Source organism: Pomacea canaliculata, linkage group LG7 (genome assembly GCF_003073045.1).
Source record: "Pomacea canaliculata isolate SZHN2017 linkage group LG7, ASM307304v1, whole genome shotgun sequence".
Lineage (NCBI taxonomy): Eukaryota > Metazoa > Mollusca > Gastropoda > Architaenioglossa > Ampullariidae > Pomacea > Pomacea canaliculata.
Genome location: NC_037596.1, coordinates 2,399,528 through 2,419,661, shown reverse-complemented (window position 1 = coordinate 2,419,661; position 20,134 = coordinate 2,399,528). Strand labels below are relative to the sequence as shown.

General features: G+C 39.2%; 2 protein-coding genes across 6 annotated transcripts in view; one reads left to right on the top strand and one right to left on the bottom strand.

The window, feature by feature from the left end:
- The window catches only part of LOC112567634 (2-hydroxyacylsphingosine 1-beta-galactosyltransferase-like), a 63,776-nt gene that overhangs the window by 37,497 nt on the left and 6,145 nt on the right, over nucleotides 1–20,134 (top strand). Inside the window, exon 1 of one of the 2 annotated variants that reach the window (XM_025244333.1) lies at nucleotides 14,628–14,783. The exons of the other annotated variant lie outside the window; for it this stretch is intronic. Within the exon in view, the coding sequence (XP_025100118.1) occupies nucleotides 14,663–14,783 (121 nt within the window). The 5' untranslated portion in view covers nucleotides 14,628–14,662. Of the gene's footprint in view, nucleotides 1–14,627; nucleotides 14,784–20,134 lie in introns of those variants that run through there. 2 annotated transcript variants of the gene reach the window in all.
- On the bottom strand, nucleotides 1,528–18,810 carry LOC112567632 (solute carrier organic anion transporter family member 2A1-like). Of its 4 annotated transcripts, none has more exons than XM_025244330.1 (11): nucleotides 18,711–18,810; nucleotides 9,534–9,674; nucleotides 8,096–8,726; nucleotides 7,355–7,441; nucleotides 6,808–7,008; nucleotides 5,611–5,775; nucleotides 5,157–5,349; nucleotides 4,508–4,640; nucleotides 3,454–3,632; nucleotides 3,078–3,142; nucleotides 1,528–2,816 (listed from the first exon to the last, which is right to left on the bottom strand). In XM_025244330.1, exons 2-11 carry the CDS (start codon nucleotides 9,657–9,659, stop codon nucleotides 2,461–2,463), a joined length of 2,136 nt encoding a protein of 711 aa, XP_025100115.1. In that variant the 5' UTR covers nucleotides 9,660–9,674; nucleotides 18,711–18,810; the 3' UTR covers nucleotides 1,528–2,460. The 4 variants fall into 4 exon arrangements, with proteins under 4 accessions (XP_025100115.1, XP_025100113.1, XP_025100116.1 ...); XM_025244328.1 differs by lacking the exon at nucleotides 18,711–18,810 and adding an exon at nucleotides 11,176–11,800; XM_025244331.1 differs by lacking the exon at nucleotides 18,711–18,810 and adding an exon at nucleotides 9,863–10,429.

Sequence of the window (20,134 nt, the reverse complement as noted above, 5' to 3'; positions counted from 1 at the left end):
TTATGTTTATTTAACTCCATTTATATTGCATTATAACTGTTCTCATTAAAACAAATACCTATATACAGCCTGTAACTTTCAAATAGCGAGTCAACAGGGGCTGGGAACCAATTAAATCTATTTCCTTTATTTCTTATGGAAAAAATTGTTTCGGATAACGAACATTTCGGTTAACGAACAGCTTTCCAGAACGGATTAAGTTCGTTAACCGAGGTTCCACTGTACCTGAATTGGATCTGATTTATTAAGACGTTTGGAATCTTACTGCAACGATGTTGTTGATCCTTTAACACGTAACCTGGTAACAGCTGTCAGTGTGTGCACGCGCAAATAAGTACACACACACGCGCACAACGACGGCATCAGAGTGGGAATAAATGTTAATCAACTGGCAAAAAAAAAAATGTCGTCTGCTATGAGAACAAAAATAAACAATCACCTGTTATCACACTAAACATATTTCTTTATTATTTAACACGGCCACCAATTAGAGAGTTTACAGAAGCACACTTGACTATTTAAAATGTATTAGCATATATCACAGATCGCTGAGAAATATTTATTAAGTTTCAGAGTTTGATTTGATTCTGTTCCACACTACTGAATGCCATGAGGAGTGTGAAGTACTCATTGTGAAGACCAATGCGGCGTTTTGTGTGTGCTTTTCCTACACAGTAGACATCGCTTTATTGTTTCTAACTTGCAAAACCGCCATCAAAGCTGACTTCATCGGGTACTCTACCCATGACAGGTTGAGCGAAATACCATAAAATAGCACGTGTGTACATAGGTGAGCAGTGTGTAATCCATTAGTATTGCATTTTCCCATGTAGAGTACAGCCTTACATGTGTGTGTGTGTGTGCATTCGAGTTTACAACTCTTTTTATCTTTTTCTTTACAGAAAGACAGTTCGTAAATCTCCTACCACACATTGGACGCACTATATTAATGCTACTAAACTAACTTGGTTTTGTTTATGGTGTGCCTATCACGGTGAAAAAAAGCATTTCATTCTCGTGCGCACGTGAACTGTTACAATAATGAAACATTTTCCTCCTTTCATTGATTTTTAATAATTTATGTCGGATTATATTTGTAATAAATATTGTTTCTCGTCTCCCCGCAGACTGACAGCTGTGGATGCAACAGAGCAAAGCGACCTTACGATACAAAGCTTACGAGTGGTGGTAAAAATTCAATTACACCTATCTGATTTGCTTTTAATTACCTAATAAGTGAATGTTCATGCAGGATTCAAATGTAAATATTTTTGTTTCACACAGTTTGATCTCTTCTTATTAGTTGAAATTTTTGTTCTATCACTCACAGTTATTTCTATATGATGTTTTAAAATTGGTGAATTTCCATGCAAACGAGGGCAGTGTGAAGCCTTGCGACTCGAATGTAATGCAGAAGTTGACTATTCATGTAAGTAAAGAAACTTGCTACTCACGTAAATAGAAAAACAATCTATTTATTCAAATGCAAAAATTTACTTTTCAACTAAATAAAGAAACTCTCTGATTAAGTTACAATTTTATATTTTTTAATCATATTTTTGCTCTTTCCATAAAACTGCCTGAAAGAAATAAATAAAGTTCACAGTATACAGGCTTGGTCTTAACATCAGGGCAACTCCTTAGTTGTCTTGTGTGCATCTATTTAGAAAACACAGGGGTGGTCTGCACATTTTTATTTTTTAGCGACAAATAACAGTGTTCTTCTAGTCAATCATAAGTACATAACCTGCTACTCTTTCATCTACACTTTAAAAATAACATTTTTTAGAGTTTGCTTTTTTTCCCAGCTAAAATTGGATGTATGTATGTGTCCATGGTCTTCGCACATATGAAAGATTTCCACCGTGTTTCTTGCACTTTATTGACAATCATTATCTGAGAGTTCTCGTTGTTAAAAGAATTTATTCTTTTTATTTTCAAAGAAATTGTTTTGTTTTTTTTTTTTAATCTAAGCCATCAGGCGCCGATGCTGTGTTTGGTGGATACAGATAAATTTTAATTGACATCTTTGAAGCACATTCCGTCGTAACCAAAGACTTTTTCGTTTGTTTAAATCCAAAATTCGCTCACGGTAAAAGAAGGAAACACAAACAAAGCAAAAAATAAATGCTTAATTTGCAAGGGACCATATTAAAAGCGGAATTAAATTTAAATGCGATCTCAAATCCAATACATTAAAAAGACTGACATCATCAGGTTTTTAGGTAACGATGAGAGATGATATGCACGTGATCATGTGCGTGTGTGTGTGTGTGTGTGTGTGTGTGTGTGTGCGTGTGTGTGTGTGTGTGTGTGTGTGTGTGTGTGTGTGTGTGTGTGTGTGTGTGTCGTATAATTATTTTTCTCCTTTTCTATACAGAAAGACGGATTGTTGTTACACCTACACCTACATGTTCTACGACATTTGAACTACTAATGTCACAAGGTTTTTGTTTTTGTTTACACTAGTGTTGTGCTTGTCAAGGAGTCGCAAAGAATTTCTTTCTTATTAACGACTTCAACAGTGGTCATGTTCTTTGTTAGCACCACTTTCTCATCCTTCGGCACCGTGGACACTTCAGGTTCGGCCTCGCAGTGAGCAAAGAAAGGTTTCTTCATCCGTGACGCAACGGCTAAGGCGATGACGAGGAAGACGAGATGAGCGACGCGCGTGGTGAAGAACGTGCCGAACATTCGATGTCTGAAGGCGCGCAGGTCGTACAGGGAGCACGAGCCTCTACCCGCGCACCCGGAACTCCACAGCAGACACGTGGTGTCCACAACTTGGCCGTACAGGACAGGGGCAGGAAACCAGCCTAAACAAGGGCAAATAAACATGAAATGCTTAAATATCCAGTCAGAGGCAGGTTCTTATGAGCAAAGCTGCCCCTCCAATGGTTGCTGTAACAATAAAAATACAAAAGAAATACTTTATGCTCAAATTAAACCAATGAATCAAGCCGAAATTTATTCTTAGGAACGTTGCTGCAGAAATTCTTTGTCACATACTGTGTGCACGTGACTAATAACATATTGTGTGCCCAGCTATAATAATTTAAAGCATGATCGGAACTCACCCAGGATAGTGTATAAAAAGCTGTAAAGTCCAATGGCAACTGGCTTGTCAACTTCTGCAATACTCCTAGAAAATCATTCGTTAAACTGATCCCGATAAGGGAATTAATTAAAAAAAAGTCTTTACATAAAGTCATTTCATTGAAGAGTAGTAAAAAATAGACAATAACAATTAAAAGTATCTTGTTGTTTTAATAAACTCGAAAACTAAGGTGCAGCTACAAAGATTAAAGCTGTTAGTAAAAACTTACAACTTAAACAAGAAAATTACAAATACGACTATCTGATAAGATTTAGAGTTGTTTTTTATGTTAATGTATAAATATAAAATAAAATAAAAACTACAACTGAAATGTAAACGTTTCAAGCGTTGTTTACCTGATTACGACGATGAAACATGGCAGAATACTCATCGCTCCGAGCAGTTCTAAGAAGAAGCTGATGGCCACGTATGGATAGAACGTGGTGCAGCTCTGGGCGCACAGTCCAGGAACAGCCTCTGGGACAGGTTGTGATGTCTTCTTGGGCATTTCTATGCATGAGCAGTTCCCGTAGAACTGAAAACATGGACAAACGATGTTTTGTTTCTAGTCTCCGAAAGAAAATAAGATAATTGTCGATGCTTTCTATGAAATATATCTCATGCGGGAAAAAAGCATAAAGCTAATAAACATTTGAGAAATGTTGAAGGGGGCGCTACTCTGTGGCTTGACCCCGGCTCACAAGCACTGATGTCGACATCTTTCTTGTTCGCCGTACGCCTCCACTAGGACACCCAAGATCTTTCTCGGCGTATCTATTGCGTCATGCGGAAGCATCATAACTCGACGTCTGGCAGGTCCCTCCAGCGAGCTCAAGATGTCACCACGAGCCGCATTCTGACACATCGGGTTTATGGCGAGAGCTAACTCGACCTCTGTTTCAATCTCGTCGATACTCGTTGGTCCACCGGCAAACTACTGAAAGCGGACTAACTAGTATGCTCGTAGAGCCTCTGCCCACCCAACGGATAGCATCATGGTCCTCTCTATGTACTAATCTTCTGTCGTGGGCTTCTGCCCGTGATGAACAAATGTTTCTTTTTGTTCAGCAGTGCTTTTAGGCCCTTGGTCACCCAAGGTTTGTTGTTAGGATAAAGATACACTGCTTTGATGGACTGGTGCAATCGACACTATTTTACTCCTCACTTTTACTTCTAACTGTGTGTTAAATGTCTGTATGGGTATGTGAGCAAAGACAAATTTCTGCCCTGGGTCTCCTGGGCAGACAATAAAGTCTGTTTTGATTTGATTTTGATTTTGAGAGGTAGATAACCGAACACAGTCACGTCAATAATTCTGTTCATGCCAATGTAAAAAAATTAAAAATAAAGCTAATAATACTGTCTACTGCACAGTACTTGTGGAACAGTCTGTGGAATCGTAACACTTACAGTCCCTCTGGTCTCGGAGCATCCCGCGTGACATGGCGAGAAGTAAGTCACGCCGTCTGCGCCGCACGTTGGGAAGTAACGCGAGTCATCGCACTGACAGCTCGACTGACATCGCTGTGTTGTGTTCATCACACTAAAAAAAAAAAAAAAACAACAACAACAAAAAAACCCCAAAGATTCTGTCACAAAGACTGTATTTACTGTATTTGTACAAAGAAACGCTTAACGTTCTTTCTGTTCTTTGACATCTTTTTCACACTGTGGTGTCCTGACGAGGGGCCAGAAATACTAGTAACACTCACATGTTAACTCCTACCATGCACTGTAGATAGGAATTCAAGTGAAACCACGAAATAACATTGAATATCATTATTTACTCCACTTGGCTACGGTAGTACACAGTTGACAAAGTCTTGTAAAAGAATCATGTAATAGATGGATTGGTTTTGATTTTGTTTACTTTTTTTTTTTTTGACACTACAAGCATCGTCACATGACACTAAAAACAAACAGAGAGAAAAAAAAACGATATCAAACATAGAAAGTTGTTTTCTGAAGCATAAGCTCCAATGCTTTACCCTTACAGTAAAATAGTGATAAACAATACAAACAACACGCTGAAAGGAGCTTTTCGTTGCACGTTGTTTACCTGTGTGACGTCACGCCAGTGTCAATGTGCGGCTGGTCACAACCAAGGACAAAGCCGCTTACAGAAATGCAAGTGCAAACTGCATTGAGGATCACCATCACCTTCAAGCACGTCATTGGCGGAAACTTGAAGCGTGACGTGACGTAACCGCCAATCAGCGTGCCGAGTGACATCGCCATTAGGTTGACAAGGCCTGGCAAACAAATAAAGTCACGTGTTAATTCGAGAGGAGATACGTTACAGAGCCCTTTAGGTAAGAAGTGATAGCGAATATGGACATCTTTCTTGCAAATTAAAGGAGAAAACAGAACGATGACGACAAAAACAAAAACGACGACGACGACGACGACGATGATGATGATGATGATGATGATGATGATGATGATGATGATGATGATGATGATGATGATGATGATGATTTATGCAGCAGACACAAGAAGAAATCAAGTGTTACCGATCGTAACGTTGGCCTTCCACGTGGGCAGGAAGAACTGGGTCTCAAGGTACTTGGGTAGAAATGCATACAACCCGGTTTGTCCCAACACCAGGCAACACAATCCAAGCACCACAAGGGTGTAGACAGGGGTCATCAGCACGCGCATCACACTTCGTAGGAATTCTGCAATCGAAGCAGTTGTCTCTTAACAAGAGTCGAGCCTGTTCTTTACTGAATTAGTTAAGCTTGATTTCTTTACATAGCAAGAAATAGCACGAGACACCATACCACACTGTGTCCCTTTGCCACAAATCTTGCAAGAAGTCCAATTTATATTTCAAAAATACGTATAGAATGATCACAAGGAATATAAACACACATTTAAATGTTACATTTCCAGAAAATTCCAGTCCTGATGATTGAATTGAAATCTCTGAAACGCTACTCGCCTTTTTCGAACCTCATTGACTAGGTCCAGAACAGTCTTAACTATTTCCAGCATCCAAATGGCTTAACAATGCCAAAAGAATGGAGCTGCAGAAAAATAATTACTTATGCGCAGTTACATCCATTAGTCTACTTATAGAAGTGAACCCCAAAATATTGATTACCATTCTCGTGGAGTTTGGTTGCAAAGGTCTACATAGCGACTCCTTTGAGCTCAAGGAGACAAATATGTTTTGTAACTCTTGTGTTTATGATGACGAAATCTTTGGACCGGCACTTCTGCTAAAATGTGAAAGGTACTGTTCATATTTTCATTTAGCTTGGGTTAATTTTATAGAAACTTAATTTAGCAAGTACAACAACGTTAGAAATCAGCGCTCAAACACAAAGTACAAAGATAATAAATAAAAACTGTCTGATGGAGTCGTTTGAGAGCATAGGAGGCGGATACTTTCAAAGGAACTGGTTTTTAATTTTTATTGTGAGCGAATTAAAATAGCTTTCTTTTACACAATAAATTCAGTAAAACGCCATTATGTGCTCATTTTTTGTCCAATCCATTATCACTATGAGAGTTGTGTAGTCCTCAGGCGGAAGTTTCTGGAACTTTACCTGCCTGCTACATAGCTTAGAATGTCTAGACCGCAAAAAGAAAACCTTTCTCACCCTGTGCTTGACTACTAAAGACTACATTTAAAGATCTGCCTCCCCTAATAATACCAGGCTGGTTTTTTTTCAAAGCGACCAAAGGCGATATCATATTTTTACCTATGATGCCATATGTGCATTGTCTGCCCTTAGCTGCACGCTTCCGCTCTTCTTTCAGAGCCGCCAGGTGGGGCTGTGGTCGAAGTCGTCGTGGAAAGAAAACCAGGGGAAGAGCGGTGACGATGCTTGTGATGCCGAAGACGAGAAAGCCAAGCCACCAGGCTCCTATCCAGCGAGGGTCAAGGGGGGACAAGCCAGTGTCTGGACACAAAGACACACACACACACAAACACAAAGAAGCACATACATATCAAATCATTCTTTAAGCTTGCCATTATTTATGAGCACGACACGACAGTCTTATAGGAACCTTCAGGAAACTTCCTTTTTCTCCAGTGATAAGTCTGTCTATGTTCAGTTGTCCTTTATGTAATGTTTAACGTATGTACCTTGCATCAGTGTGTGCATATGTGTGTATTCATTAATATGTGTGCGTGTGCGATAGTGTGTCTCTTTTTTAATTTTGAAATATCCTTGTCAAACAAACCAGGCAAATCAAAGGTTAAAGAAAAACGTCTTAAATAATAACAATGAAAAAAAAACTTACCTTCCAGTGTGATGTATAGTCTTGTGAAAACTCCTCCCAGGACATAGGCAAGAACAGGTCCGAAAAGAGTGATGCTTCCAACGATTCCTGCATCATCATCATCATCATCATCATCATCATCATCATCATCATCATCATCATCATCATCATCATCATCTTCTTCTTCTTCTTCTTCTTCTTCTTCTTCTTCTTCTTGAAGATGCTTGTAAAACAGACTACTAGCACGAGGCTAGTCTCTTCCGGAGCCATGAACATAGGTAATGATGTTGAATAACAGAACTACTTTTAACCAACACATACACATATCTTAGCCACATATCTTCGCATTATTGGAAGAGAGTAATGTTTACTGAATTTAGGCAAACGTTATAGAATGCTTCCAGAAATTGCAGTCGCTTCTTAACCGATGAAATGATGGTTTGTGTGTGTGTGTGGCCAGGGAGAGAGAGAGAGCGAGAGGGCTTGTTAAAAACTTCAGAATGTGCTGATTAGCACCAATTCCTCCTCTTGCAATTACCTTGCTCTGTTTTTAGTACTTCTTCGATGTTTTTGTACCTGAGCAAAATTCCTAAGTGATAAGTACTCACTAGAATTAATAAAGATACCATCGTTCTATATATCTGTCGTGTACTCAGTGATATAAACCAGATCTTAAGCATCTGGACACCATCTAAGAAAATATAGTTTGTTACCTTATAATTTAAGTGCACTTCTTTGACCAGGTCGTCTGTCTGTACTCACCCATATGGAGTGAGCTCTCAGTTTTAAGCACATTGTCATCAATGTACACGCATGTGAACACAGTGCGAGGAGACTTGGCACAGCCTTGAAGAATCATCCCAATGGTTAGGAACGCGACAGCCAGGCCCTTCCAGTCTTCTGAAACAGCCGCCTTCTTTCTCGAATTTTCCGCTATACAAGAATCTCTCCCGTACGACATGTTGCTCGTGAGGGAAAGGTTGTCATCAAGGGAGCGCTCAAAACTGTCGTCTGCACACAGAGGCACGATGTAGCTGCTGGAGACATCGCTCTGGGAGGCGTTCAGATCCTTCAGAGACCACGTGGCAGCTAAGAGACTGTTTCTGGAGGCGAGGAAGGGGATGGTACACACGAGGCCGGCGAGGCCGAACATCATGGTGGTGACGGCGAGAGCCCGGGGAACGTGCAGCCGCCGCGCCAGGTGAGAGAAGGGCAGAATGGTCAACAGGTAACCAAGCTCGTTGCAGCTCAAGATCATGCCGCTGATGGAGCTGCTGAGGCCGAACTGTCGCTCGAGCGTGGTGACCTGCGAGTTGAGGTACGTGTTCAGGGTGGACGTGGTCAAGGTTGTCAGGCTGACCAACAAGGTGAAACACCCGATCCTCGCGCATCGCTAGCAAAGAATTCGATTGATTTCTTCATCTGTGAATCCTTTTCATAAACGTATTCTTTTGATGCATATATTTTTTTCTATTTCCTTATAATATTCGGTTTTCTCTATTTGTACATGTATATAAGATATTCTTATATTGTAAATGTGTATTTCTTATAGATAACATTCGTATTCAACATATAAAAATGTATATCCAGTATAAGCGAAATTCCTATTAACCTTAGACATGCATGGTATTTTACAGTTACAGTATTTGGATTTTTCATATTCGTTGATTCCGTACGCATTATTTGTATTTAACATAAATAGTATTTGTATTTCACATGAACATCAGTTTTTTTCCTCGCCATTGTACTTTTTACATTTACATCAGTATCTACACTCTACAGGCTGTAACCAATGTTACACACCCACTCCCATGAACCCAGTCCATAATCCATTCTACCCTAATAAATAGTCTTACCCGTCCGCTGTAATAATGTTTTAATCATAGTTTTTGCGATACTAATGAGTTTATTTTACCAGTCTTAACTGACTAAATGATGTCTGTCAGTGAGTGATAAAGTCGAAAAGCGATAAGATGAACCTACCTACTGGGACTGTATTTATTTCAACCTTGCCTGTCATGTTTTCTGGTATTGTCTAATTGAGTTGTCGGGTATTAACCATCTAAGTAAATGAACAAGTAAAAAAGAAATGTAAGAGTTTTAAGCAATCCTCAAGAGGGTCAGCGTGAAAAATATTTGTGTTGTGTAGAGTGTGAATAATAAGAATGTTTAAAAATAACATTAATCATGGTCACCACACCTGCATGAAAGAAGGCCTACAGGAACCTGCTCCACACACTGCGTACTCCTCGTTGCCATGGTGATCCTCTGTACTTTTATCGTCAGAGTGATTGGTCTGCAAATCTTGAAGCTCGTCCTTTTCCATGTTGAGCAGTTAAGTCTGATCAACATGGGCAAGATTATTCATTACATTTCAATCTGAATTACATTTTAAAACAAATAAAGACAACAAACTTTCTGGTACAACTTCATCAGTCTACTTACGTAGAAAGAAATGAAGTCAGTGACACCAACCAATCATATGACAAACAATAAATTAAAGACTAATGTGTGATAAAAGTTACACACATTCACATTCACCTAGCTCTCTGTTCCTCCCAGTGTAATGAATAGACAATTAGGTCCAGCTCCCCTTTCTTCTCTCTTTCTCTGCCCTTTCCCCCCTAAGGGATGGGGAGAGTGATGTCCCTTCATGTAACTGGCTAGATGGTGACAGCTCTTCGGCACATTTCGTCTTTACTCGTTTATCTGCGTCAGATTTTGTGTACCAATGCTCAGTGACTCTATTTTCTATTTTTCTGGATTGGTTACTGTTTCTTTGCAACTTCTATCAATTTTCTAGAGCATTTTATTTCAACTACAACCTCCGCGCCATCTTGGCATATTTTAGATCTGTCCATCATCTCGATTACTTGTGCCCACAGACAATTGCAACTTTTTCAGTACTGCCGATCATTGCGGTTTTCCATTTTCTGATTTGTGGACCTGTGTTTTTATCGTTGAAATTTCTGCAAACTAGATCTTGGATCTCTACGTTTCAACGATGTCACCGATGATCAGTGCATGTTGTCATGGATACGTGGTTTATGTCGTCCTGCTCATATTTTTAATCTGCTGTCACTTTCGTTTCTCAAGGTGCCTGGATACTCAACTTTGCTTCCCTAAAACTTGAAATGAAGTATTCCGACAAATCTTTCTTCACCTTTTCTTGATTGTGGGAGACCTAAGATGTTGATTTGCGTATCGCCGTTTTACCACGAACTTGTATTGCTGGACTGTTGACAGACGATTTTTTCCCACTTGGCTGTATCGTGCAAAACTCTATTCTCAACCTACATTCTGACCTTATGGCAAGGCCACTGGAACACCTTAAGTCAAAATAAATTATTCGCCACTCTTACCTGTCTTTCCGACCGCCCACCTTTGTGCCACACTACAAGGCGGGAGGAGGTAGTCCTTACAAGACTATTATAAAAAAAAATCCTGCTTAGTCATTCAGTAGGTGGGCTCAGCCACGATCACTGTTCGGGATGTTAGCTTCATGTAACCTTCGGTGACATCACCTTCTGATGAACCGGTATTGTCTTATTGCCTTAAAATTCTTGTTTTAATCAGTTAAATATATTTCTTTTCTTTTACTAAATGTTGCTTTCATTCTACTAAAATTAAGGAGACTTGAACTATTTTCTCATTGCCACATCGCAACACGCCAAATACAGGTACAGTTATTTTATCACATTTTTCTATGTTCAAGACAAGTCATCATAAAATTTATGAAAGATGAAAAAAATTGGCTGTGGGGTACTTTGGACTGCTCAGTCAGCCGCGGTCACTGACATACGTTACAAAAATATTCCCAAGCCTGGCTGTAAGAGTCTTACCTAGAAGTCTTTTTGGATCTTGCTGTCCTCACAACCTTTCCATGTCTCCTCTAGTTCAAGCTGCTTTTCAAATGTTGCCAAAGAGCGACAGTGAACACATTCACATCGCCTGACGAAGATTATTTAACCCACACTCGATCCTGGGTCAGCTTGATTTTTCTCGAGTGATGAAAGATACACTCAAGTAAAACCTGCCAGGCCATCTGACATGTCACCAACTGTGCTAGCTGCGTGATTCCTGAGAGGACTACCTACACCCATCGATTCTCCTCATTAAATTTTGTAATGTTGCCTGACCTGTATTTGACCCCAAGAGAAAAAAGAAACTCTCAAACATAAAAGAAAAGAATAAATATGAAAAGTGTGAAAAAAAGAGAAAAAAAGCGAGTAAAAAAACTACTTGGTCAGCTTTCAATATACTATCGTGAAGCCCACAGGCAGATGTTTGTTGTGTGTTGAATGAAAGAACACTTGTCAGTGACTGTTTGTGTGACTGGTGGTGTGTTCTGACAGCTTTTAATGACTGACTTTGGTTTCATCTAAATCAGACCTGGGCAAACGCCGGCCCGCCTCCTGTCTCTGACCGGCCCGCCCGCTGGCCGCCCACCAGTAAATATATTATATATATATACAGTATTGGATAAAACTGAGTTAACTATATTAGTCCGGCCCTCTAGAACCATCCCAGTTTCTCATCCGGCCCATTGGCAAAATTAATTGCCCACCCCTGATCTAAATGTTACTTTTAAAATTCGTAAGAGAAAGCCTTTTTCGTTCATGAGATAGACTCCCCAAACATCACCATGCACAGAAATAAAAAAATATTGGCTTCAGGATATGATTAATTAACATATGTTCCCAGCGCTCTCACAGGCCAAGGCCTCTATAACAAAAGTGCATCCAGGACATCAGTGTCGCAAACCCCTTTCTAAGGGACGGGTAGGTTAACTCCAGTAATCATGTCTCTACATTCTCGACACACATTAACACTAAACTTTGTTTGCCTTTACTACAATTAACTTTGATTTCCTTTGCTTCAGGTAACAATCTTCACACATTTAATTATTTATTTATACTACTCTATATTTATTTCACAGATAGCAAAAAAAGTTCTTTGTAAACTTGTTGAGGTAAGTACATTAAATCAGGCTTTAGCTAATATTTTTGATATTCTTATTCTACGACATATGTAATCATGTGATTTAAAAGAATTAATGTGGTGTAGTCTGCTCACACCCTGTCGTTGTCCCCATAGAGGGGAGATAATTAGATGTCAGTATGCTTCACGCACGTCCTGGGTGTTATTAATTTTTTTCTACATAATAAGTGCTCGTTGTTTTAGCTTTTTCTTGTGTACCTTTCTTCTGTTCCCAGACAAAACAAAATTAACTGCTACGTTTCTAACAAATCATGAAATCGACAACTCGAGAGGTGAACGTCTAACAAACACTTTATATTGATAATGCTTATCAGCTCTTGATCCAAGGCATAACCACATCAAAGAATAATTTAGCTTGTATTATTTATTATTAATATTTTTAAGCTATAAGTTTTTGCTGCTTATTTTCTAAAGCAAGCGATAAAGAACAAAGTTTCTGTAGAAACACCGACATTACCAATATTGTTTATCCATTAGATTCTTGTCACAGGATAATATACAAATGCCATCTGGAACTACCACATGCTAAATGTTTTCCTTTTACTTTAAATATTTCCCTTAAAATAATCATCATCATCATCAATCATCAATCATCCAGCATCCAGCATCCATCATCATCGACATGAGGACTGATATAACGCTTTCTAAAAATGTTTTGCTCAGAGCGCTTTATATAAATCATTTATAGACTAGAGCATAAACAGCCATGCACTTATATTAGCACATAACAAACATGATCAGTCCTACTACAGACACGACACATACACAAAGTAAATACAGATGCCCGTCATGCACGTCCATGATCTGGACAATTTCTGTGTATGCCAATTCATTAACTAGAATGATAACAAGCTCCTGGAAGGTAATAACTTTGCTTGATTTTGTTTTCTTTTGTAAAAGATTGGAATATAAACACACATCTGCGACTTTTTTAAAAACGTCTAAAATAATTGTGTAACTCACCATATTGTTCTATCCCTTTAAAGATAATAAAGCTAAATACAAGTATGACAGAAAGAAGAAATGGACCCACAAATAAAACCTGTTAAAAAGAGCAACAACAAAAAACATGTTAGTCACGATAATAAAACAACACTTGCACCTTCAAGGATTACTGGGATTAAAATTATTCCGCTATCGTTAAGTAAAAACTAAATTGTAAATATGGAGGAATACAATGCGAATCCATGTAAAAACAGCAAAAAGGTTAAAAAGCAGAAATACTCCGTTTTAAAGAGCACTTTAAATACATTTATCTGGTGAAAATTTAAACAAATATACGTTTTGTTTTCTTGTTGTAAAATCAACTTAAAGATACTTACTGCAGAGGACAGAACCGTAAGAAGACGTAAAGTAGGTCAAAAGTCGTTTTTCCTCTTTCTTTGCCTTTAAGTTGGAGTAAAAGCCAATGACATATTGCTACTTTATCATAACAAGTATGCATTTAATAATCATAGCATACTTTAGTTTTTGTAATAAGATGTAGAAATTTTTATTAGTTTGAAAAAGTAAAAACAAAATAAAGAGTACAAACACCAATCTGAAAGATTTGTCCTAATTTCACAAAAAGGTTGTGCTACATAAAATGTGTTTATAGCTGGTTAAAGATTGATAAAACTAACAACAAACATTAAAGTATAAAGAGTAATTTCAGTTACAATAATACAATAAACATTATTTTATGAAGGATTAGCAGCGTAATTTTTTTGCAATTGGCTTAGTTAAGGTTAATTGCAAAACTGGAGAAAACTCTCTTAGCCATTTCTCGAAAAAGCAAGATTTTTTTTTCTTCTCAACTCTGTCAATTTAGCCAGCATCAAAATCTTTTGGGGAGCTTCGCTTATTTCAAAAGGGGTTCACTTACTTTTATTCTATTTTTGCCTTTGATTTGGAGCGACAACAGTTGAATGCAACGTACACCAAACATACTGCAATCAGCAGTATTAGCAGCACACACGCTAACAGAAAAGCATAAACATCCAAGCACGAAAATTGTAAGAAAGGAACTTCATGTCCTGACGAGCGAAGGTGACTGCCGCCATATTTCATCACGTGATCAAGCCAGTAGGCCGCTTTCTCCACAGGAACACCGAATTCGATTTTAAACAGTTCCGAGGCTTTGGTGATGGCCTGCTTGTAGCTCGTGTTGGTGGCCACTTTGAGAATGGTGGAGTGCAGCTCGTGTGTACTGACGGTGTTGAGGTCCACAGTCTCGGCCATGCCCTTTACGCGCATGCGCTCAGCGTTGTAGAACTGATCACCAAAGAGCGGCGTACAAACCACTGGCACAGCGTGGAACAGAGCCTCGTACTGACCGTTCTTACCACAATGGCTGACAAATACTCGAGTGTTGGGGTGAGTAAGCAGGTCATTCTGAGGTATCCACGACACGTCAGGATCTTCTTTGAGTTCGGTGACGAAATGTTGGAACGGAAAATGGATTTAAAAGGTAAATCCTGCAACACACTGATGATTTTTTGTGTAATTGGTTCTGGTGGACTGAGGACATAACTACCAAACGATACGATAACAACTCCTTCTGTGGCATCATCCATAAAAGATTTGAACTGCGGTGGCAATTGTTTACCAGGACCTGTAGCTGTTCCTCCAATTAGTTTGACATTGGGCATCGATGGTCTCGGGTAGTCTAGGATGTGGTCCGTCTCAACCAACCAGATCTCAGCTCTTGCTACAAGCATGTCTATAGTAAGGAAAGGCATTTCCGGTGCATAGCGACTGACTGCATCTTTGTAGGAAAATCCGTCCCCAACAGAGGCATATACATGAATTAAAGTGTTTAAAACACGCTGGAAAAAACTCATATGATTATTGAAACTAAAAATTATGAATGGCATGTTGCAAGGTTGTAAAGGGATTCGCTGGTAGCTCGGTGCGTAAGCTGTTCCAAGAAAACTGAAAGGCACTCCAAGCCTATATGATATTATCGTCATCATGTTTATGAACCGTAAATTGTCAAAAACGAAAAGATCTGGACGCAGTTCTTTAACCTTCTTATAGAAAGAAACGTTCGTAAGAAGAGTATCACAAAATTGTAAGCCAATAGACATAAACACATCCCAATCCTCAGACAATCCTTTAAAATAGTTGCCGGCGTGAGCGGCCGTCATAATCTCCTCAAAGTTTATCAATGTCTGGTACTCGATGACAGTCAAGTTAGTCGTGTCCAACACCCGCCTGTTGACGATGTAGTCTGGCATGGTCAACCACACCTCGTGACCTTGCCGAGCGAGGGTCCGCGCTACGTTCGTGTGGTAGTTGGTGTGGCTGGTGAAGGGCATGGGCATGAAGACAACTCTCTTACCCCCCACACACAGGGGCAGCAACACGAGGAAGCAAACAGCTGTCAAAAGCAGGAATTGTCTCATCTTTATTTTTTGGATGCGCTTTTGGTCCTCTGTAACATTACAGTGTACAAACAGATTACAAAACATAACGGGGCTGTGGCGGACACGGGACAGCCTGCTAGTGATGAGTTAAAGTTGTCGCTTCATCAGCATTTTGCTTTAATATTATTGTTTTAAACAAAATTTCAAAGATTCTAGAAGAGGTAGCTGACGTATAGATACAAAATATTTGCTAGGCACATTAAGACACATACATCTGATCATAATTCTGCATGAGGGGGGGGGGGGATTTGGTGTTTTACGCCGTGTCAGCAACTAAGGCTATATTACGGCAAGCAGCCAGCCCTGTAAACAGATGCCAGAGAAAGAACAACGTGCCCGAGACGAGAAATGAACTCTGGGCAGCCAACCTTCACTGTATTGGTGACAGGCGCTAACAGCGCTAACCGTTCCGCCACCGGGCCGCTATAATTCTGCATGAGTACTAATGAATGTTTCACGAGATACAGCCAGACACAGGTATATATTTTTACTTGAAGTTGTATATTTACAGAAACATAGATGAATAGATAAATCAGGGCATAAGCTAGATTCTAATATCGATGAATTAATTATATGTCATTATAACTAGAATGTCAAGTGTGCTAGGTAACACACATTGGATTCGTTTATGTATGTTCATGTGAGTGTCTGTGACACACTGTGACATACTGTGACAAAGTGAACAGTCAACACTAACTTGGAGCTGATCGAAAAATTAATCGCAATCTAAATAATCTGGAAACAAGCCGCATCACTGTATACGCCGCAGGGTTTGAAGCTGGTCAAAGGTCGCGGCTTATATTCCGAATTTTCCGGTAAACACACTTTCCACAAAAGGCACTAATAAGCACACTCAGCTATGTTTACAAGAACCTTAACACATTTTTAAGGACCTATTAAGACATTTTCTAGCTCAATGTAACAGTCACTAGCACTCCCATAAATGCCTCGTCCTTAACTGATTACGAGCTGTTTAAATGAAATGTGAATGTCCAGACACATCACAGTGATGAGTGTTCGCGAAAACCGACACATAACATTGATTATGTTTTGTTTAGATTCATATTCATGTCAATGTGTGTCACAGTCTGGTTGAAATACGGAAACGCAAATCAAATTAAAACTTTGGCTTCAAAACTGAAGTTGTCAGTCATGTCGGTGGAAATCGTTCAGATAGCAACATGATCGTTTGCTTACAATCGCGTACAAAACCCAGTCCTTTGCTTTTTCTCTTACGAGACCATATTCCTGTAATAGCAGAATTTTTTCAAAACATTATGATCAGCATTTTTATTGTTTAAAAAGAGACCTAGTGTGAAGAGACATCACAATCTATCGACGGAGCTGTAGACTTCATTGAGTGATAGAACACGTGGACGCCCAGTGACGACTGTATGAAGTTTTGACAGGGAGAAGTGCATGTTGCCTGACCTGTATTTGACCCCAAGAGGTCACGATCTTCACCGCAGCAGTGTCACGGGATAATTATTTATTTTTATGCGTCTCGGGTGGTTGTTACTAAGGCCAATTCTTTCTCTGTACAAGTCTGTATGTCCCTGTTCTTATGTCTACACACTATGTCTTTATTTTGCATGCCTACTGCTGTTTGTTTGTCTGTACTCGTGTGTTTGCTTTTTTTTCTTCTTTTACTAATGTATGTCTGTGTCCATTTGTTTTACCGTATTTATATATAGATATGTGATATATATATATATGTGTGATATAGATATATATTCTTTATGCAATCCTTTTGGTACCAAAAATCTTTTTGCTTCTCTGTTCGTGTGTCTGCCTATGTATTAATGCAAGTCGACTCTGTATGTCTCTCTGCATGTTTATCATGTGAGAAGTGTGGATGCATAAACGTGTATTTCACTGCGCGCGTGTGCCTGTACATGTACACTTCTGTGTGAATGAGAGAAGGAACCCGAAAAAAATCCTTTGGCTAAACGGAGAAAAGCGAAATGTATGATTTAGGTACATCTTTGTAAAATTCTGTGATTTTATCTATGTTGAAATGGCTTTTACTGCAGTTTAGTTAATTTAAATACATTTTAGACAACGAAGCTTATTTTAGTATATTTTACTACATTTTTGTACACCTTTCTTTGTTTTATATCGCAAAGGAAGAAATGACAGCAACAGTATCGCAGTTAACATCATTAATTTGAAGTACAAGGTACTTTCTGTTTTCTTTTAGTCCTAGAAATATAATGAATAATCGTCGTTTCTTTATGACGTTTCCTTAAACATATATAAGGTATTCCTTGCTAATATCTAAAATATATTATTATTACTTACTAATGATGTCTAATTCGAAAATTTGATTGGGACCTTAAAGGACTTTTTATGTCAAATTCATAGATTTTCTCAGTATAGCACCACGTCACTTCTGTGTTGTTAGTAAGGAAGTACGACTTTTCAAGTTGTTTCTCATGCTTTAAAAAAAATCATAAATCAAGAGAAGGAATAGGTTTTAAATAGTCACTTTACAATATCTGTAAAACATACTTCTATTTTTGGAACCCTGGTCATGGCTACTTTTACATTGAGTCCAGTTTTTAGCTTTCTGAAGCAATTTGTACAATATACCATTGTCAACTGTCCCACTGGACAAGAAAAAATAGTTTGTTTCCATTTGCTCAAAATGTGTTCTTCTTCACAACAAATCATAAAGATCTGTCCATGGGCTTCACGTTTTCTATTGTCGGGAGCTTTTATTATCTTTAAGGGGAGGCAAGAAAAAGCTTCTCAAAAATAATTCCAGTAAATGCTCATAAATGACAACAGTCTGTTACATACGTTACCTTAAAGAAAGAAAGCCTCTACATACAAAAGTTAATTCTCCATTAAACATAAGTTCCGACTTTTCAAGTTTTATAGCTTCGTAAGTGGTCAACTGCAACTCGTAACACCAACGTCCCAGACCCGTGTTCCAACGTAAAGACAATAGCAAAGATCACACTTACGTTCAAGCAAATTCCGTGTCCAACCAGACACATACAAACAATTCCTTGAATTCTCTTCTTTCTTCGTACCTTATCTACTGTCCACTGGACGATCCACTGCATCTGGTGCTGGCTTATCAGGCATTAGAGATTAATGAAGGTGACGTCACAAATCCTCTAATCCTTGACAGCTGGTGCTGGCTGTGAAGACTTTGCCACCAAAAGGTTGGGTAAAGTTCAGACCCTAATCAATTCCTTACAGTATGGCGAGTTCCCGTGATCCTCAGCAAACCGTAGCGAATGCCCGCGAATGAAATTTCGACCGATATTTTTAAAATTTATATTACTAACTTAAAATAATAAAGACAACAATCTGTTATACTCCGTTTAAAAGAGCATTTAAAATACATTTACTTGGTGTAAAAATGAACAATTATACCTTTGTAGTAAAAGCGTCGTGAGTGGTTGTTACTACGGTCACTTGCTCGTCTGTATGTCTGTTAGTCCATGTTCGTATGTCTGTTCAGTATGTCTAAATAAATAACTGTATATCTGCTACCGTTTGTTTATCTGTACTGATAAGTTCGTGTTGTTCTTACTGATATTTGCCTGCATCCGTTTGTTTGTCTGTATTCATTCGAATGTGTGTCTGTGTGTCCACAGCATCATTCCAGACTAAGCGCCACACTCAATTAAGGGTTGTCTTTAAAAAAATCACAGCAAAAGCACACAGAAGACTCCAAAGATAAAAGTTGCTGTATAATCGCATTTATATTCTTTAGGAGAGAACAAATATTGACATCAGAGACAATGTGTCTATAGTTTTTTTTTTTTTTTTTGTCGTTCGCCTCTTTCACACTTGGAGACCAGCTCTTGATATGAAATCGGTGGTCTTCTGCAGAGACTCCACCGGCCCGTACAGCTTGTTGTGCAGGGTCTCCGACTATGGCCACGTCTCTTTCCTCAGGGTACGGAGATTCCTACAGTCCTGTAGGATGTGTTCTACAGTCTGGTCTGCCTCTCCACAAGAGCATCTCGGGGGCGGCACTAGGTGCAACTTCCTGTGTAGGTTGTGAAGCAGCCTGTTGTGCCCGGTCCTGAGGCGGAAGATAACGACCTGGTCTGGTCTGGACAGCTGATGGTAACTGTCCAGTGGTTGCTGTGGCCTGTACAGAGACTTAATGATGGTTTTCATCTCTGACATGTTGACTGCATTGTCTTCTTGCTCGTCCTCTGCACCCAACTTAGCCATCCTGTCAGCTTCCTCATTCCCATCTATCCCGCAGTGTGATGGGATCCGCTGCAGAGCCGTTCTGAGGCACTTTATGTTTAGCAGCGCGGCTTCCAGGTCTGGCAGTTTGTTATTGTTGACTGCCTGCAGCACCGACAGAGCATCGGTCAGGAAGACGACCTGGCTGTCATGGTCTGCTCTGCTGCTGATGATG